Source organism: Dipodomys ordii, unplaced genomic scaffold (genome assembly GCF_000151885.1).
Source record: "Dipodomys ordii isolate 6190 unplaced genomic scaffold, Dord_2.0 Scaffold25, whole genome shotgun sequence".
Lineage (NCBI taxonomy): Eukaryota > Metazoa > Chordata > Mammalia > Rodentia > Heteromyidae > Dipodomys > Dipodomys ordii.
The window spans coordinates 946,440-969,754 of record NW_012267241.1 but is presented as its reverse complement, the minus strand read 5'-3'; the positions used below and the strand labels follow the sequence as shown (position 1 = coordinate 969,754).

General features: G+C 44.9%; 1 protein-coding gene across 3 annotated transcripts in view; it reads left to right on the top strand.

The window, feature by feature from the left end:
- Slc14a2 (solute carrier family 14 (urea transporter), member 2) overlaps nucleotides 1-23,315 on the top strand; it is a 407,135-nt gene that overhangs the window by 381,117 nt on the left and 2,703 nt on the right. Inside the window, exons 1-10 of one of the 3 annotated variants that reach the window (XM_013014920.1) lie at nucleotides 249-519; nucleotides 11,196-11,318; nucleotides 13,729-13,811; nucleotides 14,536-14,695; nucleotides 15,464-15,653; nucleotides 16,157-16,285; nucleotides 17,129-17,321; nucleotides 18,608-18,755; nucleotides 19,297-19,431; nucleotides 22,560-22,609. In XM_013014920.1, the coding sequence (XP_012870374.1) occupies nucleotides 429-519; nucleotides 11,196-11,318; nucleotides 13,729-13,811; nucleotides 14,536-14,695; nucleotides 15,464-15,653; nucleotides 16,157-16,285; nucleotides 17,129-17,321; nucleotides 18,608-18,755; nucleotides 19,297-19,431; nucleotides 22,560-22,609 (1,302 nt within the window). In that variant the 5' untranslated portion in view covers nucleotides 249-428. Of the gene's footprint in view, nucleotides 1-248; nucleotides 520-2,378; nucleotides 3,158-11,195; nucleotides 11,319-13,728; nucleotides 13,812-14,535; nucleotides 14,696-15,463; nucleotides 15,654-16,156; nucleotides 16,286-17,128; nucleotides 17,322-18,607; nucleotides 18,756-19,296; nucleotides 19,432-22,559; nucleotides 22,610-23,315 lie in introns of those variants that run through there. The other 2 variants (XM_013014919.1, XM_013014921.1) reach the window with 2 other exon arrangements.

Sequence of the window (23,315 nt, the reverse complement as noted above, 5' to 3'; positions counted from 1 at the left end):
AAGAAAGAAAGAAAGAAAGAAAGAAAGAAAGAAAGAAAGAAAGAAAGAAAGAAAGAAAGAAAGAAAGAAAGAAAGAAAGAAAGAAAGAAAGAAGGATGACTGAGGGCATGGCTAAAGTGGCAGAGCACTTGCCTAGCAAGCAAGAGGCCCTGAGTTCAAATTCCAGTACTGTTAACAAAGAAAAGGAGGAGGGGAAAAAGGAGAAAGAAGATGAGGAGATGGGAGGAGGAGGAAAATGTGGAGGAAAAGGGGAGAAGTAAGGAAAAGAAGAAGAGGAGGAGGAATAATAGTGGCAAAAGCCATAGCTATCTGCTGTAGGAACCATCTGTGATTAAAGAACACAGCAGAGTATGGGGATGAGGAAATAAGCAAGGAGAACTTGAATCTGTGGGGAGCAGGGCTCTAGAACAACGCAAGTTTCCTGAGCAATGATGTCTCCTATAAAACTGAGTTCCTGGCTCAAGCAATGCTGGAGTAGCTGCAAACTTTTGTGGCACTTGCTTTGGCAGGCTGGACCAGGTGATCACTATAGCCTCTGTCTTCCAAGTTTCCCTGAGGAAATATTACTAAGGTGGCAAAAATATAAGAATATAGAGGCCAAAGTTACCAAAAATATACGTTGGGTAATATTTTTTCTCTTTTTTAAGCTTTTCCTAAGGCTTCACCAGTTAGCCACCTGGTGATCACTTTACCAGACACAGTATCACTCAACTTGGCCTTGGCTTTGACCTGCTTCTCTCACCCCTCTGTCCTTTGCCCTTTGCCCTCTGACCATTTCTTCTTCCATTCCCCTTTGTAAGATCCAGCCACCCCTTAAAAGTCTGCCGGGCCTGCCTCTGTGCCTATACCAAACCAGTGTGTCCCTGTTTGTTTGTGCTTCTTATATGAGCCTGAGCTGTTTTTCCCTTGGGTCTTAAAGCTGTCCATGGGGATCACTACCATCTGAAGACCAGGTGGAGGTTTGCACGTTCAGTGTGAGCATGATTTCTACTCGATAAACCACAGTCTCATTGGGCAACTTCAAAGGCATTTGCATTTATGTGAGGTGGTGTGGGTTGTTGTTTGTTTTTTTTTGTTTTTTTTTAACTTTCCTGGTTGTTTCTGCCTCTATCCATTTGGGTAAAATAGACAAATCCACAGGGACCCCTTCCACCTCAAATGGAACTAGGAATGGGGAGGGGGGAGGTGGAGAGATGGGTGAGAAATCCTTGTTAACCCTTGGTGAATTGACACCTAGGAGCCCCAGCCTCTTCCTACCGCTGTATTAGCTGCTAGAGCAAAAGATGAAGCAAAGGATGCTGTACTTTGGAGCACTTCTAGCTCTACATTTCCTGTATAGCAATTCTAATCCTTTCCCCAGGAGGAAATCTGACCAAGCCAAAGTTGAGTCAAATTTACCTCGATGTGGTTGGGGATGTAGAGTTGAAGGAATACATAGCATTGTGAAGGAAATGTCATTCTGAAGTGAAAGAGTCAATAAGCATAAATAGATCTGAGAGTTGCAACCTTCAGCAGGACCTCTTAGACACAAGATTCCATCTTGGTCTTTGGCTTTGGAAGGCAGCACATGATTGTTCCACTTTAAACCTACTGTGTATCACTGGCAGATAGCTGTACTTCCGAGAACCAGAGCTCCATTTAGCTTATGGGACTAGTGTGAACTTCCTGGATAGCTTCTTCCAGGAGCCAATTTGATTGCCTATTGTTCACAAATGGCATCTCTCTGTGATGCCTGGAGTAGATGGATGCTTTAGGGAGTTAGAATGAGCGCACTGTGAGTTCGGGAGCCCTTAGGAAAAAAAAAAAAAACAGAACAAGAGGGCAAAGTGCTAAGCAAGAGATTAAGTGGCAGGGGATCCACTTAAACCAGAGCAGGAGGGCAAAGAGCAAGCCAAGAGATTAAGTGACCAAGGGACAAATCAAAGGGGAAGGTTCTAGTGTGGTCAGCGGCTTTCAACTAGCAGGAAGGCCTGTGCACAAGGAACTGGCCCACTCTCCACATGCTCCTTGCTTCTCCCTGGAATGCTGGGCCCTTTGGACTCCCCCATCCCCTTTGTTTGCTTTCCCTTCCTCAGAAAGTCCTTCGTGATCAGGGACCCCCCCTTCCTTCTTTGGCAGTTCCAGATACCTGGCTCGGTGGGAAGGGGAGCTTTGACGTCAAGGGGGAGTTTGTCTACTCAGGTGGAGCTAATGTCCTTGGTATGAAGTTTTGTTTCCGATCCTGACGAAGCCATCTCCCTCCAACACTGAGTGTACATGACTTTGGGGATTGATGACCCATCATACTTGCAGAGCCAAACAAAACATGTTTTCACTGGGCCCCTTCCCCAACTCCAGCCCTCCAGGGCCCATAGCCTCCTGGGACTGGGAAGGGCAAGCAAGCTTCCTTAATATATATAAAGCCAAGATCTTTCCTGGACGCTGGGGTTATCAGACTATGCTCTTCTTGATCTGAGAGGGGCAGATTGAGCCCCCAGGATCCCAGTCAACAATAGTGAGGAGAAACAATCTGCAAATTTCCACAGAACCAGAAAGACGGCATCTAGGATTGGGCTGTGCAAAAATTTCCATTGAGCCACTGATGACAACACAGCCTGTACCCTGCCTGTCGGAGAATTAAGGGAGATTATTGAGGTTGGAAGGCAAATTGCCCCCTAAGGAGACAACACTTAGATAATTATTTAAAGGCGAGAGCTGGAGCCAGAATTCTAATAAGTAGATGTAACCAGGGAGACAACAGGGAAGCGATTAGATGATCCTGAGCGCTACCCTTTAAGGAAAGCTGCCTGGTCAGCCCAGGTGAGGAGCCCGCAGTGTCTGGGCACCTCTTTCTCCCCCAAGGGAGTTAGCCCTCAAGCAAGAAGACCAGAACAGAGAAGACTGCTGCAGACAGGCATTTCTTTCTGTCTTCTCCCTCCTCCATGGTATCCTTTCTCAGCTGGCAAGTGTACACCACCTATGGGTTTAGGGCATGCAAATTAGTAAATTTACAGAAAGTCAGAAAGAGGGTGGGCAGGTGGACTCAGGCAGGTAAGAGGGTTCAGGTTTAGGAGAAGTCACAGCAACTGGACTCAAGAACCAACTGGAAAGAAGCTCCTTCTCAAATCCTGATGGTCTAGAGTCCTCCAGACCTGTCCAGAAATCTAAAGGAGCCCAGGTAAGAGATTCTCGGGGAGATAGAGAGCCATGTAGATGCCCCCCCATGGAACTGTTGGGTTTCTCAAAGGGAAAACATGGTTCTTTGTTTCATGGAGCTGCATCAAGGGAAGGCTGTGGGGGAATGGGAAACTTATCAAGAATTCTAGAGAGAATCTAGATCTTAGAAGCTTCAAGCTAAAAGGATGCTTAAATATTTATAATTCAAGCCCTTTATTTTATAGATGAGGAAACTATAGCTTTCCCATAGACTTATCCAAGTTGTTAAAGAGCCTGGCAAAGGTCCACATGTCCTAAGGCACAACACTGGACACTCTTCTTGCTCAACTCTTCTTGCTCACCTACTCACGGCCAATTGGCCTTCAAATTCCTTTTCCCATTCTTGTGCCCACTGGATGAGTTTTTCTGTTATTTGTCATCCTTTCCACAATTCTATGACCCACAGCTCTAATGTTATGTGGCCCCCAGAGCAACGCAGTAGTGAGTTGCTCTGAGACGCAAAGTCTGGTTAATGAGATAGAAGTTGAAAAATCTTCTGCCAAGGGTCCATCATCCACTGCTTCCTGGGCCAAAGCACTTGCTCCAAACTGCTTGACTCACTTGCTCAGGTTCCATCCCTCCTATAGATATACCAATAGAACCGGACCATCCCTGTCCACTACTTCATACATGTCTTAACATTTCAGCTTCTCAACAACCTATCTCCTGAGTGCCCCCCTCCCCTCTGGAAGACAGAGATGGACCACAAGGCCAACATTTCAAGATATTGAAATTATTAGGTCAGAGAATGGGCAGCCTCATAAGGTATGGGATCTCCAAAACTGACACTAAAGGATTTGAGCCTTGGCAACATTGGCTGAGGAAAAGCTATCCTGCAACTCTTAGATCTACCTATGGCCTCTGCCCACCGTCAACAGCCTGGTCTTGATGCACCCTTTCTTCCAAATGTGTATAATTTCCACACTCTTCTGTGTGGTTGGAGAGAAAAGATAAGTTTACCCTAAAGTGTTACTCTGACTAATTTTGCTATTGAGTTTCTGGATCCCTGTGCTAAAAAGGATTCTGAAGCTATGTCTAAACTTGTTGGGGAACAGTGCTGTGACCCACAGATAATGAAGAGGGAGCACAGGAGAGGATATGGGGAAAAGGATACAGAAATGTGGCCACAGGATAAGAATCTAGTATACAATTGCCCAAGGCCTCTCAGTGGATGTCTGAAATGTAATAATACATAGATGATTGTTTTTATAACTTTGGTTCTTCTTTGGAGATATGAAATAATTAATAATTTTTCATTTTAAAAGTCTCAAACCTCTGATATATTTGGAAGACTCCAACTCTTTAGAACACCTACATTCAAAAACAAAGCATCAAATTCAACCACTGTGTGGCCTCATGTACGCCTCTTCTCTCTGGACCTCGGTTTCCTTCTACCAGTGCCTGGACACAAAAATCACTTGGTTAAGGAAAACTTCTAAGTGGTTTCGTTAGGTTGTAAAACAACCTAATAGTAAGTTATGGCACCAGATTTTGCCATGGGCTTTAAAGATAAATCTTTCCAAATGGTATCAGTGGTTTTGTGACTTTTAAATTTTAAAACTATTAATTATTTCATATTCCCAAAAGAATATAAAATTCTACTACAGTCTAGCCAGGCACTAGTGGCTCATGCCTGTAATACTAGCTTCCTTAGGAGGCTGGGAAGTCATGGTTTGAAGCCAAGTTGGGCAGAAAAGTCCATGAGACTCTTACCTCCAGTTAATCGCCAAAAAGCCAAAATTGTAGCTGTAGCTCAAGTAGTAGAACACTAGCCTTCGATGAAAAAGGGTACTCTGGCCTATGGAAGACTCTTTAATTTCATTTGTGAGCTCAGCATAACATATTGTAGAATCTCATTTAAATTAGATTTCAACTCATTTCTTTCTATTAATGTCTTCCCCATGGAGTGAGCCAATGACACCAAAAGAAACAAAATTCAGGTAAGTCCATTGGCCAACTAATGAGCTGTGTAGGGAAGAAGAGAGGTTAAGGAATTTGAAATTGACTATGAGAATGAATCTCACTTATTTCAGGGTTATAGCCACTTATACTTCCTCTTCATAAGAAAAGCAAAAATTGTCTTATTGATTAAAAAGTTAAAGCTGCCAAGTAACTTATATAGAAGTGTTCCTGTGATCAGATCTTCTTCTTCATCCTATCTTTCAACCCACGTTCCAGCCCAGTTATATTAGGAAGTTATATTGGGAAGATTTTCTCAAGAAAAGGGAACCATGTAAAGAGAATTGGCTTCTAGAATATTTAGTTAGGCTTTTGCTTTCAAAAGTACAGTTGAATTGACAGACCAAAACTAAAACATTTAGTGGATGTGAAGGTTAGGGAAATAAATGTGTAATGTCTAGACCTTGCTGTATCAATAGCTATGAGGCTCTGGGCAAGCCACTCCATCTCTCCAGGTCTCCTCCACTTCTCAATCTGTAAATGAAAGGGCTGAGCTAGAAAATTTCAAAAGGCTTTTCCAACATTTAAGGCCTCATACATAGAATGGTTATTGAAAATGTCCTCTAAAGACAACTTCACAGAAGAGGGAGGTCACTCTATTTTCCACCAAGTATCTTTCTTTCTTTCATTCCTTTTTCTTCCTTCTTTCTTCCCTTTTTCTTCCTTCCTTCTTGCCTTTCTTCTTTCCTTCTTTCCTTCTTTCTTTCTTTCTTTTTTTCTGTCCTTCACACATATAGTAGCCCAGGAAATTACAAATCATAGTGCAAAGCAGGACCATATCTATTCAAATTGTTCCTAAAACATAATCATGAAAAACTAGCTATAAAGAAAATCAAATTATATAGTGTGTACCTCTTCAACATAAAAAGTCACTCCAGACTGACAGCTAAGAAATTACCTTGTGAGCAAGTATATCCACAAACAGCAGATCCAACAAGTAGACAACTCAAAGAACCAAAGGGGCATGACAGATAGGTCTCGATGGTAGCTATGTTGGATATTGTGAGTGGTGTATGGACAGTGATTCTCCCTCAGAGAGAATGAAAGTGGCCAGACCTAAGAAACATAATTTGAAAAAAGTGTGTAGGAATGTTCATGTTTGCATTCATGTCAGAAATGTGCATAGGTCATCTTTTCTGTTCTGAAAAATGTCACATAGAGAGTGAGTTTGTTTTGTTCCCTCAAGGAAATTATAATAATCCTCAAATCTTTATTTTTATCACAAATCTTTTTTTAACCACTGATGATGCTCATGGCTGGCATTTCTTTGTGTTAGAACTCAAGAGAGGCCTAAGTATTTTAGGATCACCACTCCCTAGCCAGGTGCTGGTGGCTCACACCTATAATCCTAGCTACTCAGAAGGCTAAAATCTGAGGATCACAGTTCAAAGCCAGCCTGGGCAAGAAAGTTCATGAGACTCTTATCTCCAATTTAACATCAAAAAAGACAGAAGTAGAGCTGTGGCTCAAGTGGTAAAGCATTGCTCTAAGTTCAAGCCTTAGGACTGTTGCACGCACACACACACACACACACACACACACACACACACACAATATGATTCTGAACAAATCCCTCCAGCTGGTAAGTGTTCTTTTTCTGAGTCAGTAGGAAGATCACTGGATTCTTGCCTATTAAAACACCGGCTAGTAGCAATCCTCGAGGGCAGGGACCGTGTTCCTGAAATAGTTCTGAACAGCCCCCGGCATGAAGCTACATGAATTGGGATGCTTAATAAGGCTTGTTAGAGCAGGGGACAGCAGAAGTTCCTATGCCAGTTGGGCATGCCAAGGAGCCACTCAGCTGCTCAAGGGTGACCACAGGTTACTGAGGACAGAGCTCCCCAACTGTGTGCCACAGCATACTTACAGATGTTCTGAGAGAGCCAGACACTTGGCTCTCCAGGAAGCCAGGTGGGCCCACCCTGGCCCAGCCTCTGCACCATGCCACACAGTACACTTTCTATGTGTGCATTTCTCTATTTTTAATTTTTTATTGTTATTGTAAAGATGATGGGGGGGTTACAGTTACATGAGCCAGGTAAAGAGTCCATCTCTTTTGGGACTCTTGCCTTCTCCCAATTTTTTCCTCCCACCCCTACCCACAAGCTGTATGGCTCATTTTCAACCTAGTGTCCAGTGAGTACCATTGCTGCATTTGTGTGCATTTCCTCTCTTACTAATTGACCTCTTCCAGCTACTCTTGTAGACTGTCTAGATTTCTGGTTGGTTGATTGGCTATAGAGGGACAGTCATGTTATTACCAAGGAACATTTATCCAAGGAACACTGGGAAAGAGCAACCAAAAACCCTACAAGATTCAGCCTGTGAAAGCCTTTCACCACTAGATCAATATTTATCAAGCATTTAACATTTATCATAAGATTTATTTTTTTAAGTTTCAGATCTTGGAATAATCAATAGCTATTGGCTAACAATAGCATTGTTAATTACACCTTTCAGAAGTTGAAATTCATAGAATAACTATCTCTTATTAATTTATTCACAAAGCAGTTCTGCATGCATGCCTACTGTGTGCCAGATCTGTGGGAGGTGCTAGAGAGGCCATAAGTTTGCCATGAGAAATCCTGGCTATCAAAGAACTCACCACCAGACAAAGGGTGAACAAATGCAGCAGTGATATTCACTAGACACCATGTTGAAAATAAACTATACAATGTGGGGGTGGGGGTGGGAGGGAAACACTGGGAGAGAACAAGAGAAAAGGTGACATTGTTCAAAAAGAAATGTACTCTTTACAGACTTAGGTAACCATAACCTCTCTGTACATCACCAATAACAATGAATTGATGAGAACAAAAAAAGAACTCAACTCACCACTAGGTAAATCAAGAACATGTAATTCACTCTCTGGTGGGTAAGAGTCAGTGCAGATGGGTGTAAAATACCAGATGTCTTCTAAAGATAAGGGGCTACTAACCCTGGAGCAAGGGACCTAGAGCCACCAAAGACAAATGTCTTCCCCATGGAGAGAGCTGAAGGGTGAGCTCTGTGAAGTTATTTCCCAGAGTATTTCACAAGCATGATTTCAATGCATTACATGAGAAAGAAGTAGCAGCTGTCCCTGTGGGATATCTACCACCCCTTTCAAATTGAGTGTTCCAGGTAAGACCTTCAAGAGCTGCAGATTTCTTTCTGGGGTATTGCTTGCCTGCAATTGAGGAAACATGTCAATGACGTGTATATGACTTGCAAAAGGCCAGGCAAAAATCAGTGACTTCTGCTTTCCAACCATTGTTGTTTCCCCACCGTACCAATGGTCCATCCCGTGTCTAGAACAGTTGCTTAGACATGCTTGTGGTTTTCTTGGAATTGTCCTTGAGCCCTTATGAAAATACTGAAAAGTGATTGCAGAGGCCAGGGGCAAACTGTTACCACCTCTCATTGTAAGGGTTATCACAGCCTTTGCGATGCTGGTTATTTCATCGTCAGTCTTGTGTGGTCGCCACGGTCTTGACTTCTCATTCTCAACTCTTGGCCAGCACAGCTTTACTTTAGCCTTCTTGAGTGGTCTGTACTTCCGCATTTCAGTTTTGCCCATGCAGGGAAGCTGCCTTGCTGGGCACTGGTGGCTCACTCCTGTATATTCCTAGCTACTTGGGAGGCTGAGATCTGAGGATTGGGGTTCAAAGCCAGCCCGAGCAGGGAAGCTCATGAGACTCTAATCTCCAATAAATTACTCAGAAAAAAAAGCCAGAAGTGGTGCTGTGGCTCAAGAGCACTAACCTATAGCCCAAAAAGGCTCAGGGACAGAACCCGGGCCCAGAATTCTAGCCCCAAAGAAAGCTGCCTCTTGCTTAGTTTAATATGGTTTGGTTTAGTTTTAGTTTAATTTCAGTATTAGGATTTGAACAGGGCTTTGAACGAGTTAAGATACTCTACCATCTGAAACATACCCTACCCTGCTTCTTGTTTTTATTTTTTGAGGCTGGGCCATCAACTAACTGTTGGAACATGGTAATTTGTGGTCCTGAGTCATATATCTGGGCTCTGAGAAGGCACAGAATCTGGGATGCTAATTGTGAAGCATCAGAGAGGGCAGGCTGGACCACCAGTCTTCCACAGCTATCTAGAGATGGATAGCTCCACCTCCCCAGCAATCTCTCACCTATTCCACCCACAGACCTCCTTCAGTAAACCTAGCTCTCTCTCCCTCTGTTTCTATGACAAACTCATGGAAAAAAATCAAATATATATATGTATATATATTGGGGGGGGTCCGGTCGTGGGCCTGAAGTCTGGGCCTGGGTGCTGTCCCTCAGCTCTTCAGCTCAAGGCTAGCCACAGCGCCACTTCTGGCTTTTTTTTCTGCTTATGTGGTGCTGTGGAATCGAATCCAGTGCCTCATGCATGCAAGGCAAGCGCTCTACCACTGAGCCACCTTCCCAGCCCCAAAATATATATTTTAACAATCAACTACTTTCCATGTTTATATGGCCATTCATTTCAAATAAGCAATGCCTTGGGTTACTAAACTGAAACTGTCTCTTCATGCATAGAAAAATAAGAGATTCATAAGTGCCATTTTTGGTAGCCTTTGCTATCCAGAATCAGGTCTTGGGCTAAAGAGAAAACCCTTTTTCTGACCTAAGCAGGCCTGTGTCGCATGGTTCCGTGCAGCTTGAGAGAAGTGACTGGGAGTCAGTGATGGGAGTGAAGAGGCCCGCTGCAGGTCCTGGCTCTGCTGTGACTCATGAACTATGGGTCTGGCTGAACTGATCTCTCAGGGAAATAGACTATGATTCTGAAAATGGACTATGATTCTCCCACCCAGTTCTGAGTTTATGATACCAAGATTAAAATATAGATCTTCCAAGGGGTGGCAGGGGGAAGCTAGCACCTAACATGAGAAGCAATGGCTCAATAGAGGTATCTTTCAGGCCTAGAGGTGCCTGGAAACTGGCACTATTAACAAAATCCCTGCTTTGCCAGGTAGTATAAAGCTATCTCTTCCATAAATTCCCCCATTGACCCTTCATAGACCCTCCATAGACCCTTGTCTTTTGGCTATAACAGTATCCAGCTGATACAGTTCAAGCACATGTGAAAGAGCCAAATGAATTAACTTAGAAAGTATGTACATTTAATAGTGCAAATGTGTTCTACTATTCCAGGTAGCCACTGGGCCTTCTGATTCTGTTGTTCAAAAAGAACTCCAGGTAGAGCATATTTAACCTTCATGCCTTAGGGATTACCAAATACTCCAATTAGCAGGCCATGGATGGGACTAGAGGCATGCACTTTCACAAGTGATTTAATGCCAGCTGTGATAGCCTTAGGAAATATTGTGCCTTAGTGGTAAGAGTGGCCTCTGCCCTAGTGTGTGGCCATTGTAGACAATGTAATATAGAAGAGAACATACTCCAAACTCTTGCTTCTCCATAGCTTGATACTTGTCAATCTTTAATACGCACAGACATCATTTGGAACCTTGTTGAAATACAAATCCCAATTCCATCACTCTGGGCTAAAGCCTGGGATTGCATTGCTAACAAGCTCCCAGCTGATGCTAATGCTGGTCCAGAGGCCGGGATTTGAGTAGCAAGACTCTCTATCAGTATTTCTCAGCCCCAGCTGCATATTAGAGCCACGGGGATTAAAACCTTTAATCTCTTTAATAGGTATGGAATAGGGCTTGGGCAAAATTTTTCAAGCATCCCGGTAATCTAACATGTAGCCACAGGTTGGGTAGGAGGTATTGGCTGAAGAGTAGTGACTCAACAGCCAGGGGCAGCCACCTGTTCCTGCTGGTACAAAGTGTCATTAAATATGTTTAAGGCCGGCTCATCCATCTCTTGACCCAGAGGTAACTCAAGTTCCTATGGGAGAGGACATAGAAGTTGTCATGGGAGAATTGGAGCCACAGGTGTTTTATGTAAGGACTGATCCAGTTACTACTCTAGCTTCCAGGCTGTCCACGCTCTCCTCTGCAGCTTCTGACTGTATTCTTCCTGGCTCTCTGCTTGGCTCTCAGGGGTGTGGACCAGGGAGGACACTGACCTGTCTTTTCTTGCCCTGGCTAGGCAGCGGTGGGGAGGAGCTGCCCACAGCAGGCCCCAAGGCTGAGGAGGGCTCCGAGGCGGTGCTCCCCAGGCGCAGGAGTGTGTTCCACATCGAGTGGTCATCTATTCGGAGGAGAAGCAAAGGTGTGCATGTGCTCCCTCTCTTCTCGGCCTCTGGTCTCCTGTCCTAATGAACAGGAACAATGAGAGTCCCTCCTTTGCAGGCTGGTGGGGGGCCCGTGGGGGGCACTGGGAGGAGGGGTTCCTCATACCGGAACACTGACCACACTGATCATTCATGTGATGGGGGTTGTGATTGGTGACAGGCAGTGGGCATTTTTGGGACTAAGCCAGAGCGTGACCACACACAGGAACTACCTGCATCTCACCCAGCCCCTCCCCCCCCCAGGTTAATGCAATTCATCGAGAGATGCATTCTGGGCTAGCCTCCGAATCTTTTAGAGATCTTTATGCGGTTCTAGTCTGAAACCAACTCAAAAGCCACTGTGCATGCCAGAGTGTGTTAGTGGACACCTGTAATTATAGCACTCAGTTGGCTGGCACATTAAAAAAAGAATCACTGAGTCCTTACTATGTAGCAAGACCCTGCCAAAAATAAATAATTAAATAAAATAAATGGAAACACTAGTAGAAGAGGCTAGAGATAAAAGGGTATCACCTAAGACACTGATATGGGTGTCCAAGACACGGGAACTGATCAAAGGGAATGATGGAGGGGCTTCTCAAAGGCCAGAAGCAAGGCCCAGAGGATAGCAAAAACTAAGCAGCTGACAAAGCCAGAAACTTGGACTTGGAAGATGAGGGCAGGTTTGGGCAAACAGGAAGAACCTGGTGCAGGGGGGAGTATCCCCGTGAAGACAGGAATGAGTCCACTTCCACCCAACCTCAGAGAGGAGCAGGCCTGGCCAGAGGCACACAGCCAATAGGTGTAACTTCCGTCCCATGCCCCCCAGACAGTGCTTTAACGACAGTCTTCCTCCAATTTCCTAATCCCATCACTTCATATGACATCAGCCATACCAGAGCAATGCGCCTGGAGTGCTTATAGGAAAACCTACACGATGGACAGGGCATTGCAGATACTCAAGAGGTCTCTCAAGCCTGGGAGCTTATCTTTAATAGTGTGAAAGAGCATGGGTTATCTCAAAAAGTCCTCTTACCATCTCTCATGATTCTAGGTGGGATAAGACAGAGTACGTCTTGCACAGGACTTGGTTGCAGATGAGTGAAACCTGGCAGGCAGCGGGAACTCCAGAAATAAGTAGCTGGTTAGTCGGAAACACACACACACACACACACACACACACACACACACACACACACACACATTAGAGAGGAATCCTGTCTTGCTTCCCAGTCTTCCTTCCAAAGCTTTCAAAATTAATTTGTTGTTCCTACATATCCCAGTCACAATGTCCCAATCTCACTGACATTTGTAGTCCCAACTCCTTCCAAAAAGAAACATCCGGGCTGGGAAGGTGGCTCAGTGGTAGAGTGTTTGCCTTGCATGCTCGAGGCCCTCGGTTTGATTCCTCAGCACCACATAAGCAAAAAGAAAAAAGCCGGAAGTGGCGCTGTGGCTCAAGTGGTAGAGCACTCGCCTTGAGCTGAAGAGCTGAGGGACAGCGCCCAGGCCCAGAGTTCAGGCCCCACGACCGGACCCAAAAAAAAAAAAAAAAAAGAAACATCCTTTCTAGTGCTTAGACACCAATTCACAGGCTTGAATGGCCAATTCAGTCTTAAAATACAGTGGATAGGGGCTGCTATTCTCATACTTGACCACAGGAGGGAACCAGAGCACCAAGACTGAAACTTCCACGGACCTGATCTTTTTGCCAATACCTCCAATCCCTGATGGAATTGGTCACACTTAGAAATGTCACCCATAATAGCTAAGAATAGAGTCACATTACCAGAGTTTTCTAGAATTACAAGGACACACCAAAACGTGTTTGAAGTGGCTCCATGGATACCATTTTTTCTGATCCAAACTTCAATTGCTATTAAAACACTAAAATCACACAAAGAAAAAGGAGGGGAAAGCCCATACAGCCTGAGCTCATCCGGCTAGTGAGAGTCATAGACAAGTTCAAACCTATATCCTACATGGCTCAGGCAGGCTATGACTTTATGAGGAATAAGCAGAGGATTTCAACAATATCCCTGTTCCCTTCTCTGTACACTTACAAATTCTCCATGAAGCAAAGGAGAAAGAGCCCTGGATTCAGGGATCACAGACAAACCATTGTCCCCCTGGGATGCTGTTTCCTCATCTAAAAAAATAAGGGGGTTGAGCTAAGTCAGGGCTTTATAATTAAGGATCATTGAAGTCTCTGCACTCAACTGTATTCCTCAAGGAGAGGATGTAAATAAAATTCTGACCCGAAAAGGAAAAGAGGGGACTTTCAGCTACAAAATTATAGGTTTTATATGTCCTTGTGAAACAGGAAGTGCCCGTTAGTCTAATCTGAATCGTGCAGGAAATCCCTTCTAAGGTGTCCCAACTAACAATTCTCCTTCCCTTCAACTCCAGTGTTTGGAAAAGGTGAGCACCAGGAAAGACAAGGCAAAGAGTCATTCTCCTATCTATACCGGAAGCCAGCGGTGGAGTTGCTTGTGAGTATCCACCAGTCCAAGTCAGGGACTGAGCTTCCCACAGACTAACAGAGCTGAGAGCCAGCAAGGAGGTTCTGGTTGTAGGCAAAGTTTACTTGAACTTATTCTCAGAAATGTAATTATTTGGATTTTTTGTAATGTCTATTCTTTTTCAGTTTACTTTGTGAACTTTCTAGTTCCTATGAATTTTATATTATCAGGTTTCCTCCTAAATCAAACATTTAGGGAGTAAAACTCAGTCATTTTCAAAGACAGCATTTTTATATGGTCAATTCCTGACCTTGATGTTAATGAACAATTAAAATTTAAAGACTAGACATTATGAGGGGGGGGATGATGGTTTCTTCTAGAATAGGGAAAGTAACATTTTAAATAAAATAGGTAATGGATAGAATCTGGAAAAAAAATCTAAATATCCATGGTGAAATCTCAACGCCACCATTTGACCTTGATCTTTGTAAAGAAGACCTTCTGCATGCCTGAGTGCTCACACGCACAGGCATCATCTTCTTGTACATCATGGTGCTTTCCAGTATTGAATGAGGTGAGAGACATGCCAAACAGAACAAACGATCCCAGTCTACAGAAACAGGGATAATTAAATTGTAGATTTAAAAAAATCCACAGTGCAACTTTAGCTTGGTTCTCAAGGGGCCACAAAGTCACTTCTCATGGCAAACCACTGAACATGGACAATTCTTGCTCATCTCTTGTCCCTGCACAGGATCTAGACACCATGGAGGAGAGTTCTGAGATCAAGGTAGAAGCCAACATGTCCAAGACTTCGTGGATTCAGAGTTCCATGGCTGCTGGGGGGAAGAGGGTCAGCAGAGCCCTCAGCTACATCACAGGAGAGATGAAGGAATGTGGAGAGGGTCTTAAAGGTACAGTGCTATTAAAGCACCCCTAAAAAGTTTGTCTTGGTCATGGAAACACTTTACCAAGGAATTCTTTGGACCATCTGGGTTCTGTTCTTAGGGTCATCCAAGGAAGCTGAGAAATCTACCATTATAACAATCTCTTGGGATATAAATATCAGTATGTGTGTATGTGAGAGAGAGAAAGACAGAGACAGAGAGACAGACAGACAGACAGACAGTCAGACAGACACAGAGAGACAGACAGAGACAGAGAGAGACAGGCAGACAGACAGACAGACAGACAGAACTCTCATTTTGAAATAGAGAAATTCTACTTCCCAAATACCTCACTCAAATGAGCAAAATTAATGCTGTGTTTCCACAGCCAGCTAGGAGAAATGTTCACTAGATGGCTCACTGAAGAACCACCTATTAGGCCAGTGGGTCCTCTAACAACCCCTGGACCTCCGCTCACAGGTTTAATGACCTTTATGCAGTAAGAAGGTTTTTCTGGAAAGTTTATGGCACCCTCCTAGGAGGCACAGATAGTGCAGGGCACCTACCCGAAGTGCAGGAGGTGACATCAGACTGGCAACAAGTTTTCTAGTCCAACACGGTCTCTCTAGGGCTTTTTATTTACCCTTTTCCATGGCAGGTAACAGCCCACAGGTGACTCCCTGAAAACTGACTTGTTTTGCAGGGAGATTCTTACACACACACACATACACACAGCCTACCCCCCAGGCCTGGCCCATGCTTACACCAAGCACTTACTGACTTCCTCCGTTTCAGACAAATCCCCAGTGTTCCAGTTTCTCGACTGGGTGCTCCGAGGCACATCTCAGGTGATGTTTGTGAACAACCCCCTCAGCGGCATCCTCATCATCCTTGGCCTCTTCGTCCAGAACCCCTGGTGGGCCATCTCCGGCTGCCTGGGCACCATTGTATCCACCTTGACCGCCCTGGTCCTCAGCCAGGACAAGTAAGTCCCTCCAGACCCATTCCTCAAAGGACCATTCTCCTCCCTCTCACCTTCCCCTCAAAACAGGACACTAGCTAGGCACTGGGGGCCTCAAACATGTGATCCTAGCTCCTCAGGATCAAGGTTTGAAGCCAGCCTAGGTAGACAAATCCAAGAAACCCTCATCTCCAATTGAGCAGCAAAAAGTCAGAAATGGGAGTGTGGCTCGAGTGATAGAGCATCAGTCTTGATTGAAAAAGCCAAACATGAATGTCAAGCCCTGAGTTCAAGCCCCAGTACCAGAAAGAAAAGGAAAAGGCCCTAGTAACCAAAAGTAACTGCCCCCTGAATCTTTTTCATACACCCCTACTATGTAGGAAATGTAAAGGTCATTGGGGCTGATATCCTCATTCCCCACTCCCAGAAGGCTGACCTGTTTGAGAAAACCCTGACTGGAAATAAAGAAAACTTTAAATCCACGAGGGCCATTCCCACTCTTACCAGCCCCATCCTCATTTCCCCAGGTCGGCGATAGCAGCGGGGCTCCATGGCTACAATGGGGTGCTGGTGGGGCTGCTGATGGCCGTGTTCTCAGACAAGGGTGACTATTACTGGTGGCTTCTGCTCCCCGTCATTGTTATGTCTATGTCTTGGTAAGTTTGTCTCTGAGGTTGTGGGTTCCGGGCAAAGGGCCAACCCCATTTTTATCCTCATCCCATCGAAAGAACTATTTGTTTTGCCTGTATATCAGAAACTCTGACTTGCAATAAAAACCAACATTACACAGAGACAACACAAGGCTGGGTCACGTATAAACGACATCTCCTTAGTTACCCTTCCTTCTCTGGTTAAGATTGTAACCGGATTCTGATCACACCCCACCAGAGCACAGAAGACCACTAACGTTAAGAGCTGCAATAGGGTCCTTTCAATTCCTAGAAATCTTATCACCTCTGCTCTCCAAGCTTTTCTCTTAGCCTACGCCTCCTGATCAGACCAAGATAATCTTCCAGGGAAGACCAAGGACCAGCCACAGACAAAGCCCTCAGAACACAAGACCCCTCCCTTGCTTCCAGAAATTGCAGGGCTTTCTGACCACTCTTGACCATTCAAAAAAAAAAAAAAAAAAACCATAGTGTAGTGATTACCTCCCCTCAGTTCCCCAAAACTTAAAAAAAAAAAAAAAAAAACCATAGTGTAGTGATTACCTCCCCTCAGTTCCCCAAAACTTTTCTCACTCCTCCTGCCTGAGGCTAGAACTCGGTCTCTTCCAGAAAGTTTTGAGCTTGCCAGGAAACTCTGGAATTGAGTGTGGGCCTCCCGCCCTGTCTCTTCAGAGTGGAGTTCCCAAGAAAGGCCTGATTAGAGCAGAACAGGCCTGGGGGAGATGGCCAGCAAACTGCTTTATTCCAAGAAAACTAGATCTCATGTATGCTACTGCGCCATCTTGTGTTAGGTCCGGGTATCTACCTGACAGCTTTTGCTTCTTCCCCTAGCCCCATTCTCTCCAGTGCCCTGAGCACCATCTTCAGCAAGTGGGACCTTCCAGTCTTCACACTGCCCTTCAATATCGCCGTGACCCTGTACCTGGCAGCCACCGGCCACTACAACCTCTTCTTCCCCACGACGCTGCTGCAGCCTGCATCTGCTGTGCCTAATCTCACCTGGTCAGAGATCCAAGTGCCCTTGGTAGGTATTATGGAAGGAGGAAGGGCAGTGTTTATGAAATGCTCGATGCCATTTACTTACTTGACCCATCTGAAACATCCACAGGTGACACTTATTAACAACTACACAGCACTAAGCACTTGGCATACTTATCCCGTTCTTGTCTCTTTATAAGAGCTGAAGTGCTATTTCTGCCCTTTGTGTCATCACTGAGAACAAAACAGGGGTCAGGATAAGAAACTTAGCCCAGGTGGCTCCCGCCTGTAATCCTAGCTACTCAGGAGACTGAGATCCGAGGACCACGGTTCAAACTCAGCCAAGGCAGGAAAAGTACATGACACTCATTCAAAAAGCCAGAACCAGAACTGTGCCTCAAGTGGCAACATGCCAGCCTTCAGTGCAAAAGCTAAGAGACAGGGCCCAGGGCCTGAGTTCAAGTACTAGTACAAGCCCAAAGAGAGAGGGGGAGGGAGGGAGAAAGAGGGAGAGGGAGAGGTTCCATAGAAAGTTCCGGAGAAAATCACAGAAGAACAAAGCCAAGACTAGAACAACAGCCTCTGGACTTCAGGCTTACCTTCTTTGCTGTTTTTTGTTTAAGAGTCTCTCGCGTATGCTTTGGTCCAGTTTTAATGCAACTTACCCTGTTACTTTCATTCAGTTGCACTGAATCATTAAAGGTATCCACACCTTGCTATTATGTATTGGCTTAAGAAGTCCCTGTTTTTAAGAACTCTCCAGAGTTTTCTTCCATTTGCTTTTGAGGCATGCTTCTATATTAAAGCTCAGATTATCCTCCATTTAGAAACACATACAGCAGAGTTCAAGTTAAGATGACAAAATTTTGCTCCATTTACAGCTAAGCTATTTGAACAGAAATGTCTCGGAAACCTGTTGCACGATGTTAGTGTTATTTTTGAGAGGCTACAGTAGGGGGATCATGGGTTCAGGGCCAGCCTGGGATACACAACAAGACCTTGTAAAAAAAAAAAAAGAAAAAGAAAAGAAAAGGAAAACAAGGGGCTAGGAATGTGGCTTAGTGGTAGAGTGCTTGCCTTGCATACATGAAGCCCTGGGTTCGATTCCTCAGTACCACAAACACAGAAAAAGCCAGAAGTGACACTGTGGTTCAAGTGGTAGAGTGCTAGCCTTGAGAAAAAAACAAGCTCAGGGACAATGCCCAGGCCCTGAGTTCAAGCCCCAGGACTGGCAAAAAGAAAAACAAAACAGCATGCTGAACCTTTTATAGAAGAGGTCTAAATTGTCTCTTTAAGCTCCATAGCAAACAAGTAGCTCTGCTCTTCCTACAGCTTTTGAGAGCCATCCCTGTCGGAATCGGCCAGGTATACGGCTGTGATAACCCCTGGACTGGAGGCATCTTCCTCATAGCTCTGCTTGTATCTTCGCCGCTCATTTGCTTGCATGCAGCCATTGGATCCACCATGGGGATGTTAGCAGGTCTGTGTCTCCACTCCCCCAAGTTAACGGGCTCTAGGGACAGTTGTGCCTGCTGGCAGCTCCAAGGAAAGTGGTGACATGTGTCTTTAACACTGGATCAAATTCCTGGAAACTTTCCCCTTCTATTATATTCTACTTATAGTGCTAAGGCCTTCATGCTCCTCCGTGCAACACCTTAGTGTAACTTTAAAGTCAGGAAAAGTTTGCTTTCCAGATATAGTTTTAAGTCTTATCTCCAATGACAAAAGGAAGGAAAGGGGCATGTGTGTGTGTGTGTGTGTGTGTGTGTGTGTGTGTGTGTGTCTAAGGAAGGACAATCAGACTTCAGGCTCTTTACTCAAAGTGTTTCTTCAGCTCATTACAGCTAGCCACTAATAGTCACGTGGCTCTATATATTTACGTATTTCTTTTCTTTCAATAAAATCAGAAGCTCTATTTTTAAAATAAATAACTGATTCTGTGCTTTGAGGACTGTGGAGGCTTGGGACGGGCGGGTGAGCTCTAAAAGACCCAAAGTCAACACAGACGCCCTTCTTCACAGCTCTCAGCATTGCCACGCCCTTTGACTCCATCTACTTTGGCCTTTGTGGCTTCAACAGCACGCTGGCCTGCATCGCCATCGGAGGCATGTTCTACGTCATCACCTGGCAGACACACATCTTGGCCATTGCCTGCTGTAGGTACCACTGACAGATTCCCTTCCATCTCAGATGATACTAGATCTATCCCCAAAACAACTGCAAGAATGAAAGAGAGAGGGAGGGAAGAAGGAAGGAAGGGAGGAAGGGGGAGGGAACAGGGAGGGAGTGAGGGAGGGAGGGAAAGGTAAAGAGAAGGAGGGAGGGAAAGAGAAGAAAGAAAGAGAGAAAGGAAGGGAGGAAGGAAGAAAGAAAGGAAGGAAGGGAAAAAAGAAAAAAGAAAGAGTGAGTAATAACCACTTAGAAAACCACTTCTGGCTAGAACTGGGCAGTTTACATCATACAAAACAATAAAGCTGAAACCTCCATGTATTGACCATCAACCCCTTCAAGTGATCCCTCTTGGTTGCATATTTGTTCAGAGTCCAGCAAATCAGATTGACTAGAACAATTTGGTTTGTTTTCATATGCTTATAAACTTTCATCATATTCTTGAAACTATCCAAATCAAAACCAAATAAAATTCATTTGGACTAAGACACTTAAAACAGAGATGCCATTTCCATATATCTGTAGATAATGAGATTTAGATATAAACTTTAACAAAAAATAAGTGTACATTATAAAACTTCTAAACTATCCTTTGCTAGATGTGTTCTGGATCAGAAATGTGAGTTTCCTTAATTTACTTTGAAGATGTTTTCATTTCCATTCTATGACAGTCAATACAAAGATATAGAAAACAAATTCTAAACTAGATATGAAGGGTAAAGTTGCTGTCTTTTCCTTTCTTCCCTTCTAAAATTGTTTTCTGCCACCCCAAAATTTCAATCGAAGTCTAGCATAGCATAGTTACTTAAGAAATAAGAGCTGTCAGATTGACCAAATGAAAGGTAAGGTAGCCCACCTAGCATCTACTGCTAAGTAGGCACTTTTAAATACTTCATCTCTACCCCAACACCAACTCTCCATGATTGGTATTATTATTTTACCTGGCAAAAGAGGGAGAAAATGTATCAATGATCAGAGTCAGGACTCGACTAAGAGGAGGGAGGCAGCTCATATGCAACATTAAAGGTGCTCAGTGTCAGGACCATGTAAGCAATGAGTGAGGTTCCCTTCCTCCTAGGACAGCAAAGGAGATGCTCCTGGCATCTAGTAGGGAGAAGCCAGGGATGCTGCTACACATCCTCCAACTCAGGGGGCAGCTCCCCAGCAAGGAACATTGATGGTGCCACACCTGCAAAACCTGACGGGTGGCATCTCATTGTAATGCTCACTGTAAAGTACTCAGATGCTATTGCTGCCCCGTTTCACAGATGAGGGACTGAAGCAATGGGAGTCAAATCAATGATCCAGAGTCAGGCAGGTCTGTTATACCATTCTCCTTCCTGAAGCCAGGGCTCCCTCTAGAGGTGGAAGAAAAAAAAGATGCAGGGTACCTGGGCCTTTCATAGTCCCGCAGCCAGTGCTGCTCTGCACATAAGGCAGCATGCCATTTTTCCTTCTTTCCTGTCTCTCTCCTGACTCTGCAAGCCCTGCATACATGAGTGTGTGGGAGGTTTTCAGAGGTTTCCTTGGTCACAGGTAGAAGTTGATCAAGACCGGGAGGGTGAGGAGGGCATGTGAAGGAGGCCTTCAACTCCTGCCCAGCAACCATGGGAGAGTTGAATGGAATCGAGCTCGGCATAGGCCACTCTCTGAGCCTCCCCTCTTCGCAGGCTTAGCTCTGGTCTTCACAATGCTTTTGGGTTGACCCCTTTCCTCCTCCTGCCTCTTCCTAACCTCGGGCTGCAGCACCCTGTGAGGAAGAATACACTTGCAGCCAGATGGCCACAGCTCTGTCAGCCGCAGAACGCTGGGCAGACTACGTCCACGCTCAGTGCCTCACACCACCAGTGCTCGCCTCCTAGAGCTGGTGTCAGCATCAAATCAGATCATCTGTGGGTACCACCTCTAACGTCTAACAAATGGCAGGAAGCGTCAGCCCTGATAGCTGTATTCAAAGAAATGAATGAGGACGCAGCCGTGCCCAAGGCTGCATGTTCTCTTATTTCCTTCCAGAGAAGGAAGCTGGCTGGTGGGACCCAGGAAACTTGCCTGCCCTATACCCTACTTTATCTAATCCATTCCTGTATTTCCTCTCCTCTTCCACCTTGAATCCTCACCTTAAAAACAATGGATTGGGGGCTGGGAAGGTGCCTCAGTGGTAGAGTGCATGCATGAAGCCCTGTGTTCGATTCCTCAGTACCACATAAGCAGAAAAAGCCAGAAGTGGCGCTGTGGCTCCAGTGGTAGAGCGCTAGCCTTGAGCTGAAGAGCTGAGGGACAGCATCCAGGCCCAGCGTTCTGCCCCCATGTCCGACAAAAAAAGAATAAGGGGGATCTTTCTACCTCACAAATAGACAACCCAGTGGTGTTATTTAACCTCTTGGAGCCTCAATTTTCTTGCAAAATTAAGACTATGCCAGTGCTTGCATTTTAGGAATGCTGAAGGCTACAGAGAGTGTGGCTATGTGCTGGGTGTGTAGCCATTCTCTAATAAAGGTTAGCGTTGTTAGTATCCCAAAGACAGCTGGGATGTGCTCTCTTGAGAAATTAAGGCTCCAGATGCAAAGCCCAATTACACTGGCCATTTTCATCGCCTCTGACTTCTCTTCCCAGCAGGCTCTTCTCAGCAGCCCGCTTGGTCATACCCTCCTTTGCACAGCCTGAGAGACAGGGCAGTAGGCCTATTTGGTTTTCCTCGAGTTTACAGGATGTTGCTAGTCCCTTGAAACCCATATTATGTTAATACCTTGTGATGAAATATTCCAGCAGGGACTTCTGGGATTCACTTGCCTTCACTGTATAGTAAAATTTTCATTTATGGTTTATGCTGTTAAATGTTCCTTTACTGGAATGCAAGGTGGTGAGACCCAAGAGAACTGTAACAGCTAAATTCTGGCCCTTTTTTAACAAAGTTCATCTGCTGTCTTAGCAATGCAGGCATTTGCATGGAATTTAACACTTTTAAAGCTGCCAAGCATAAACACGACTTGGTTGGTGTTCGTTGAATCTGAGAGATGGCATTTGTAGCATAAAATAAATGAAGAGAGACCGTGGGGATTAAGCTTGGGATGATGGTAAAGCATCACTGACTGTTTATGGTTGGTTCTTCTTCCAGCACTGTTTGCAGCCTACCTGGGTGCCGCTCTGGCCAACATGTTGTCTGTGGTAAGTCTCTGGGGGCTACAAACATGCCCACATGCTCCCTCAATCTCCCAACCCGTAAGTATCACAACCCTTCCTCCTGGAACCCTTCCCAACTTCCATCTATTCTTGTATCAAGTCCCACTGCTCACCTTAACACCTTAGGCCACAGGAACTCAAATGTCAATGGCAGGTCAATCAAATGCCATTGTCGGTGGCAGTAGAGCTCTTTATCGAGCAATCTGAAGAGCACCATCTTGAAAATCTAACCCCTTTCTATTTTACCATCCTCCAGAACTATTTTCCTTCTTCACTCCTGGCTTGCAAGCCAGGGCACATTTGTCCCATAGGAACTCTCATCTTTGCACAGAGAGACTGGTGTCATCAGCAAGGGCTTTAGGAAACATTGCAAGGACAAACCCTAACCAATCAGAGAGAAGTGTGGGCTGGTGGCTTATGGGCACACACAGCAGTCTCAACAACCTATTCTTTGTCTGGGCCTAGTCTGGGTGTTCTGTGAGGTCAGGAACAGCCACCTGGCCAGCGTAGGCCTGGTATACAGTGCTCAAAGCTCAGCTCACAGCCAGTGTCTCTCTGTTTTAGACAGAGTTATAAGAGAAAGTTCACATGGAAGGGGAAGGTTCATCAGTCCTGCAGATGGGAAAGGCATAGACACTCCACTCACATCTGTTTAAATCTCCAAGGAAAACAGATGCTTTGGACTTAGCCT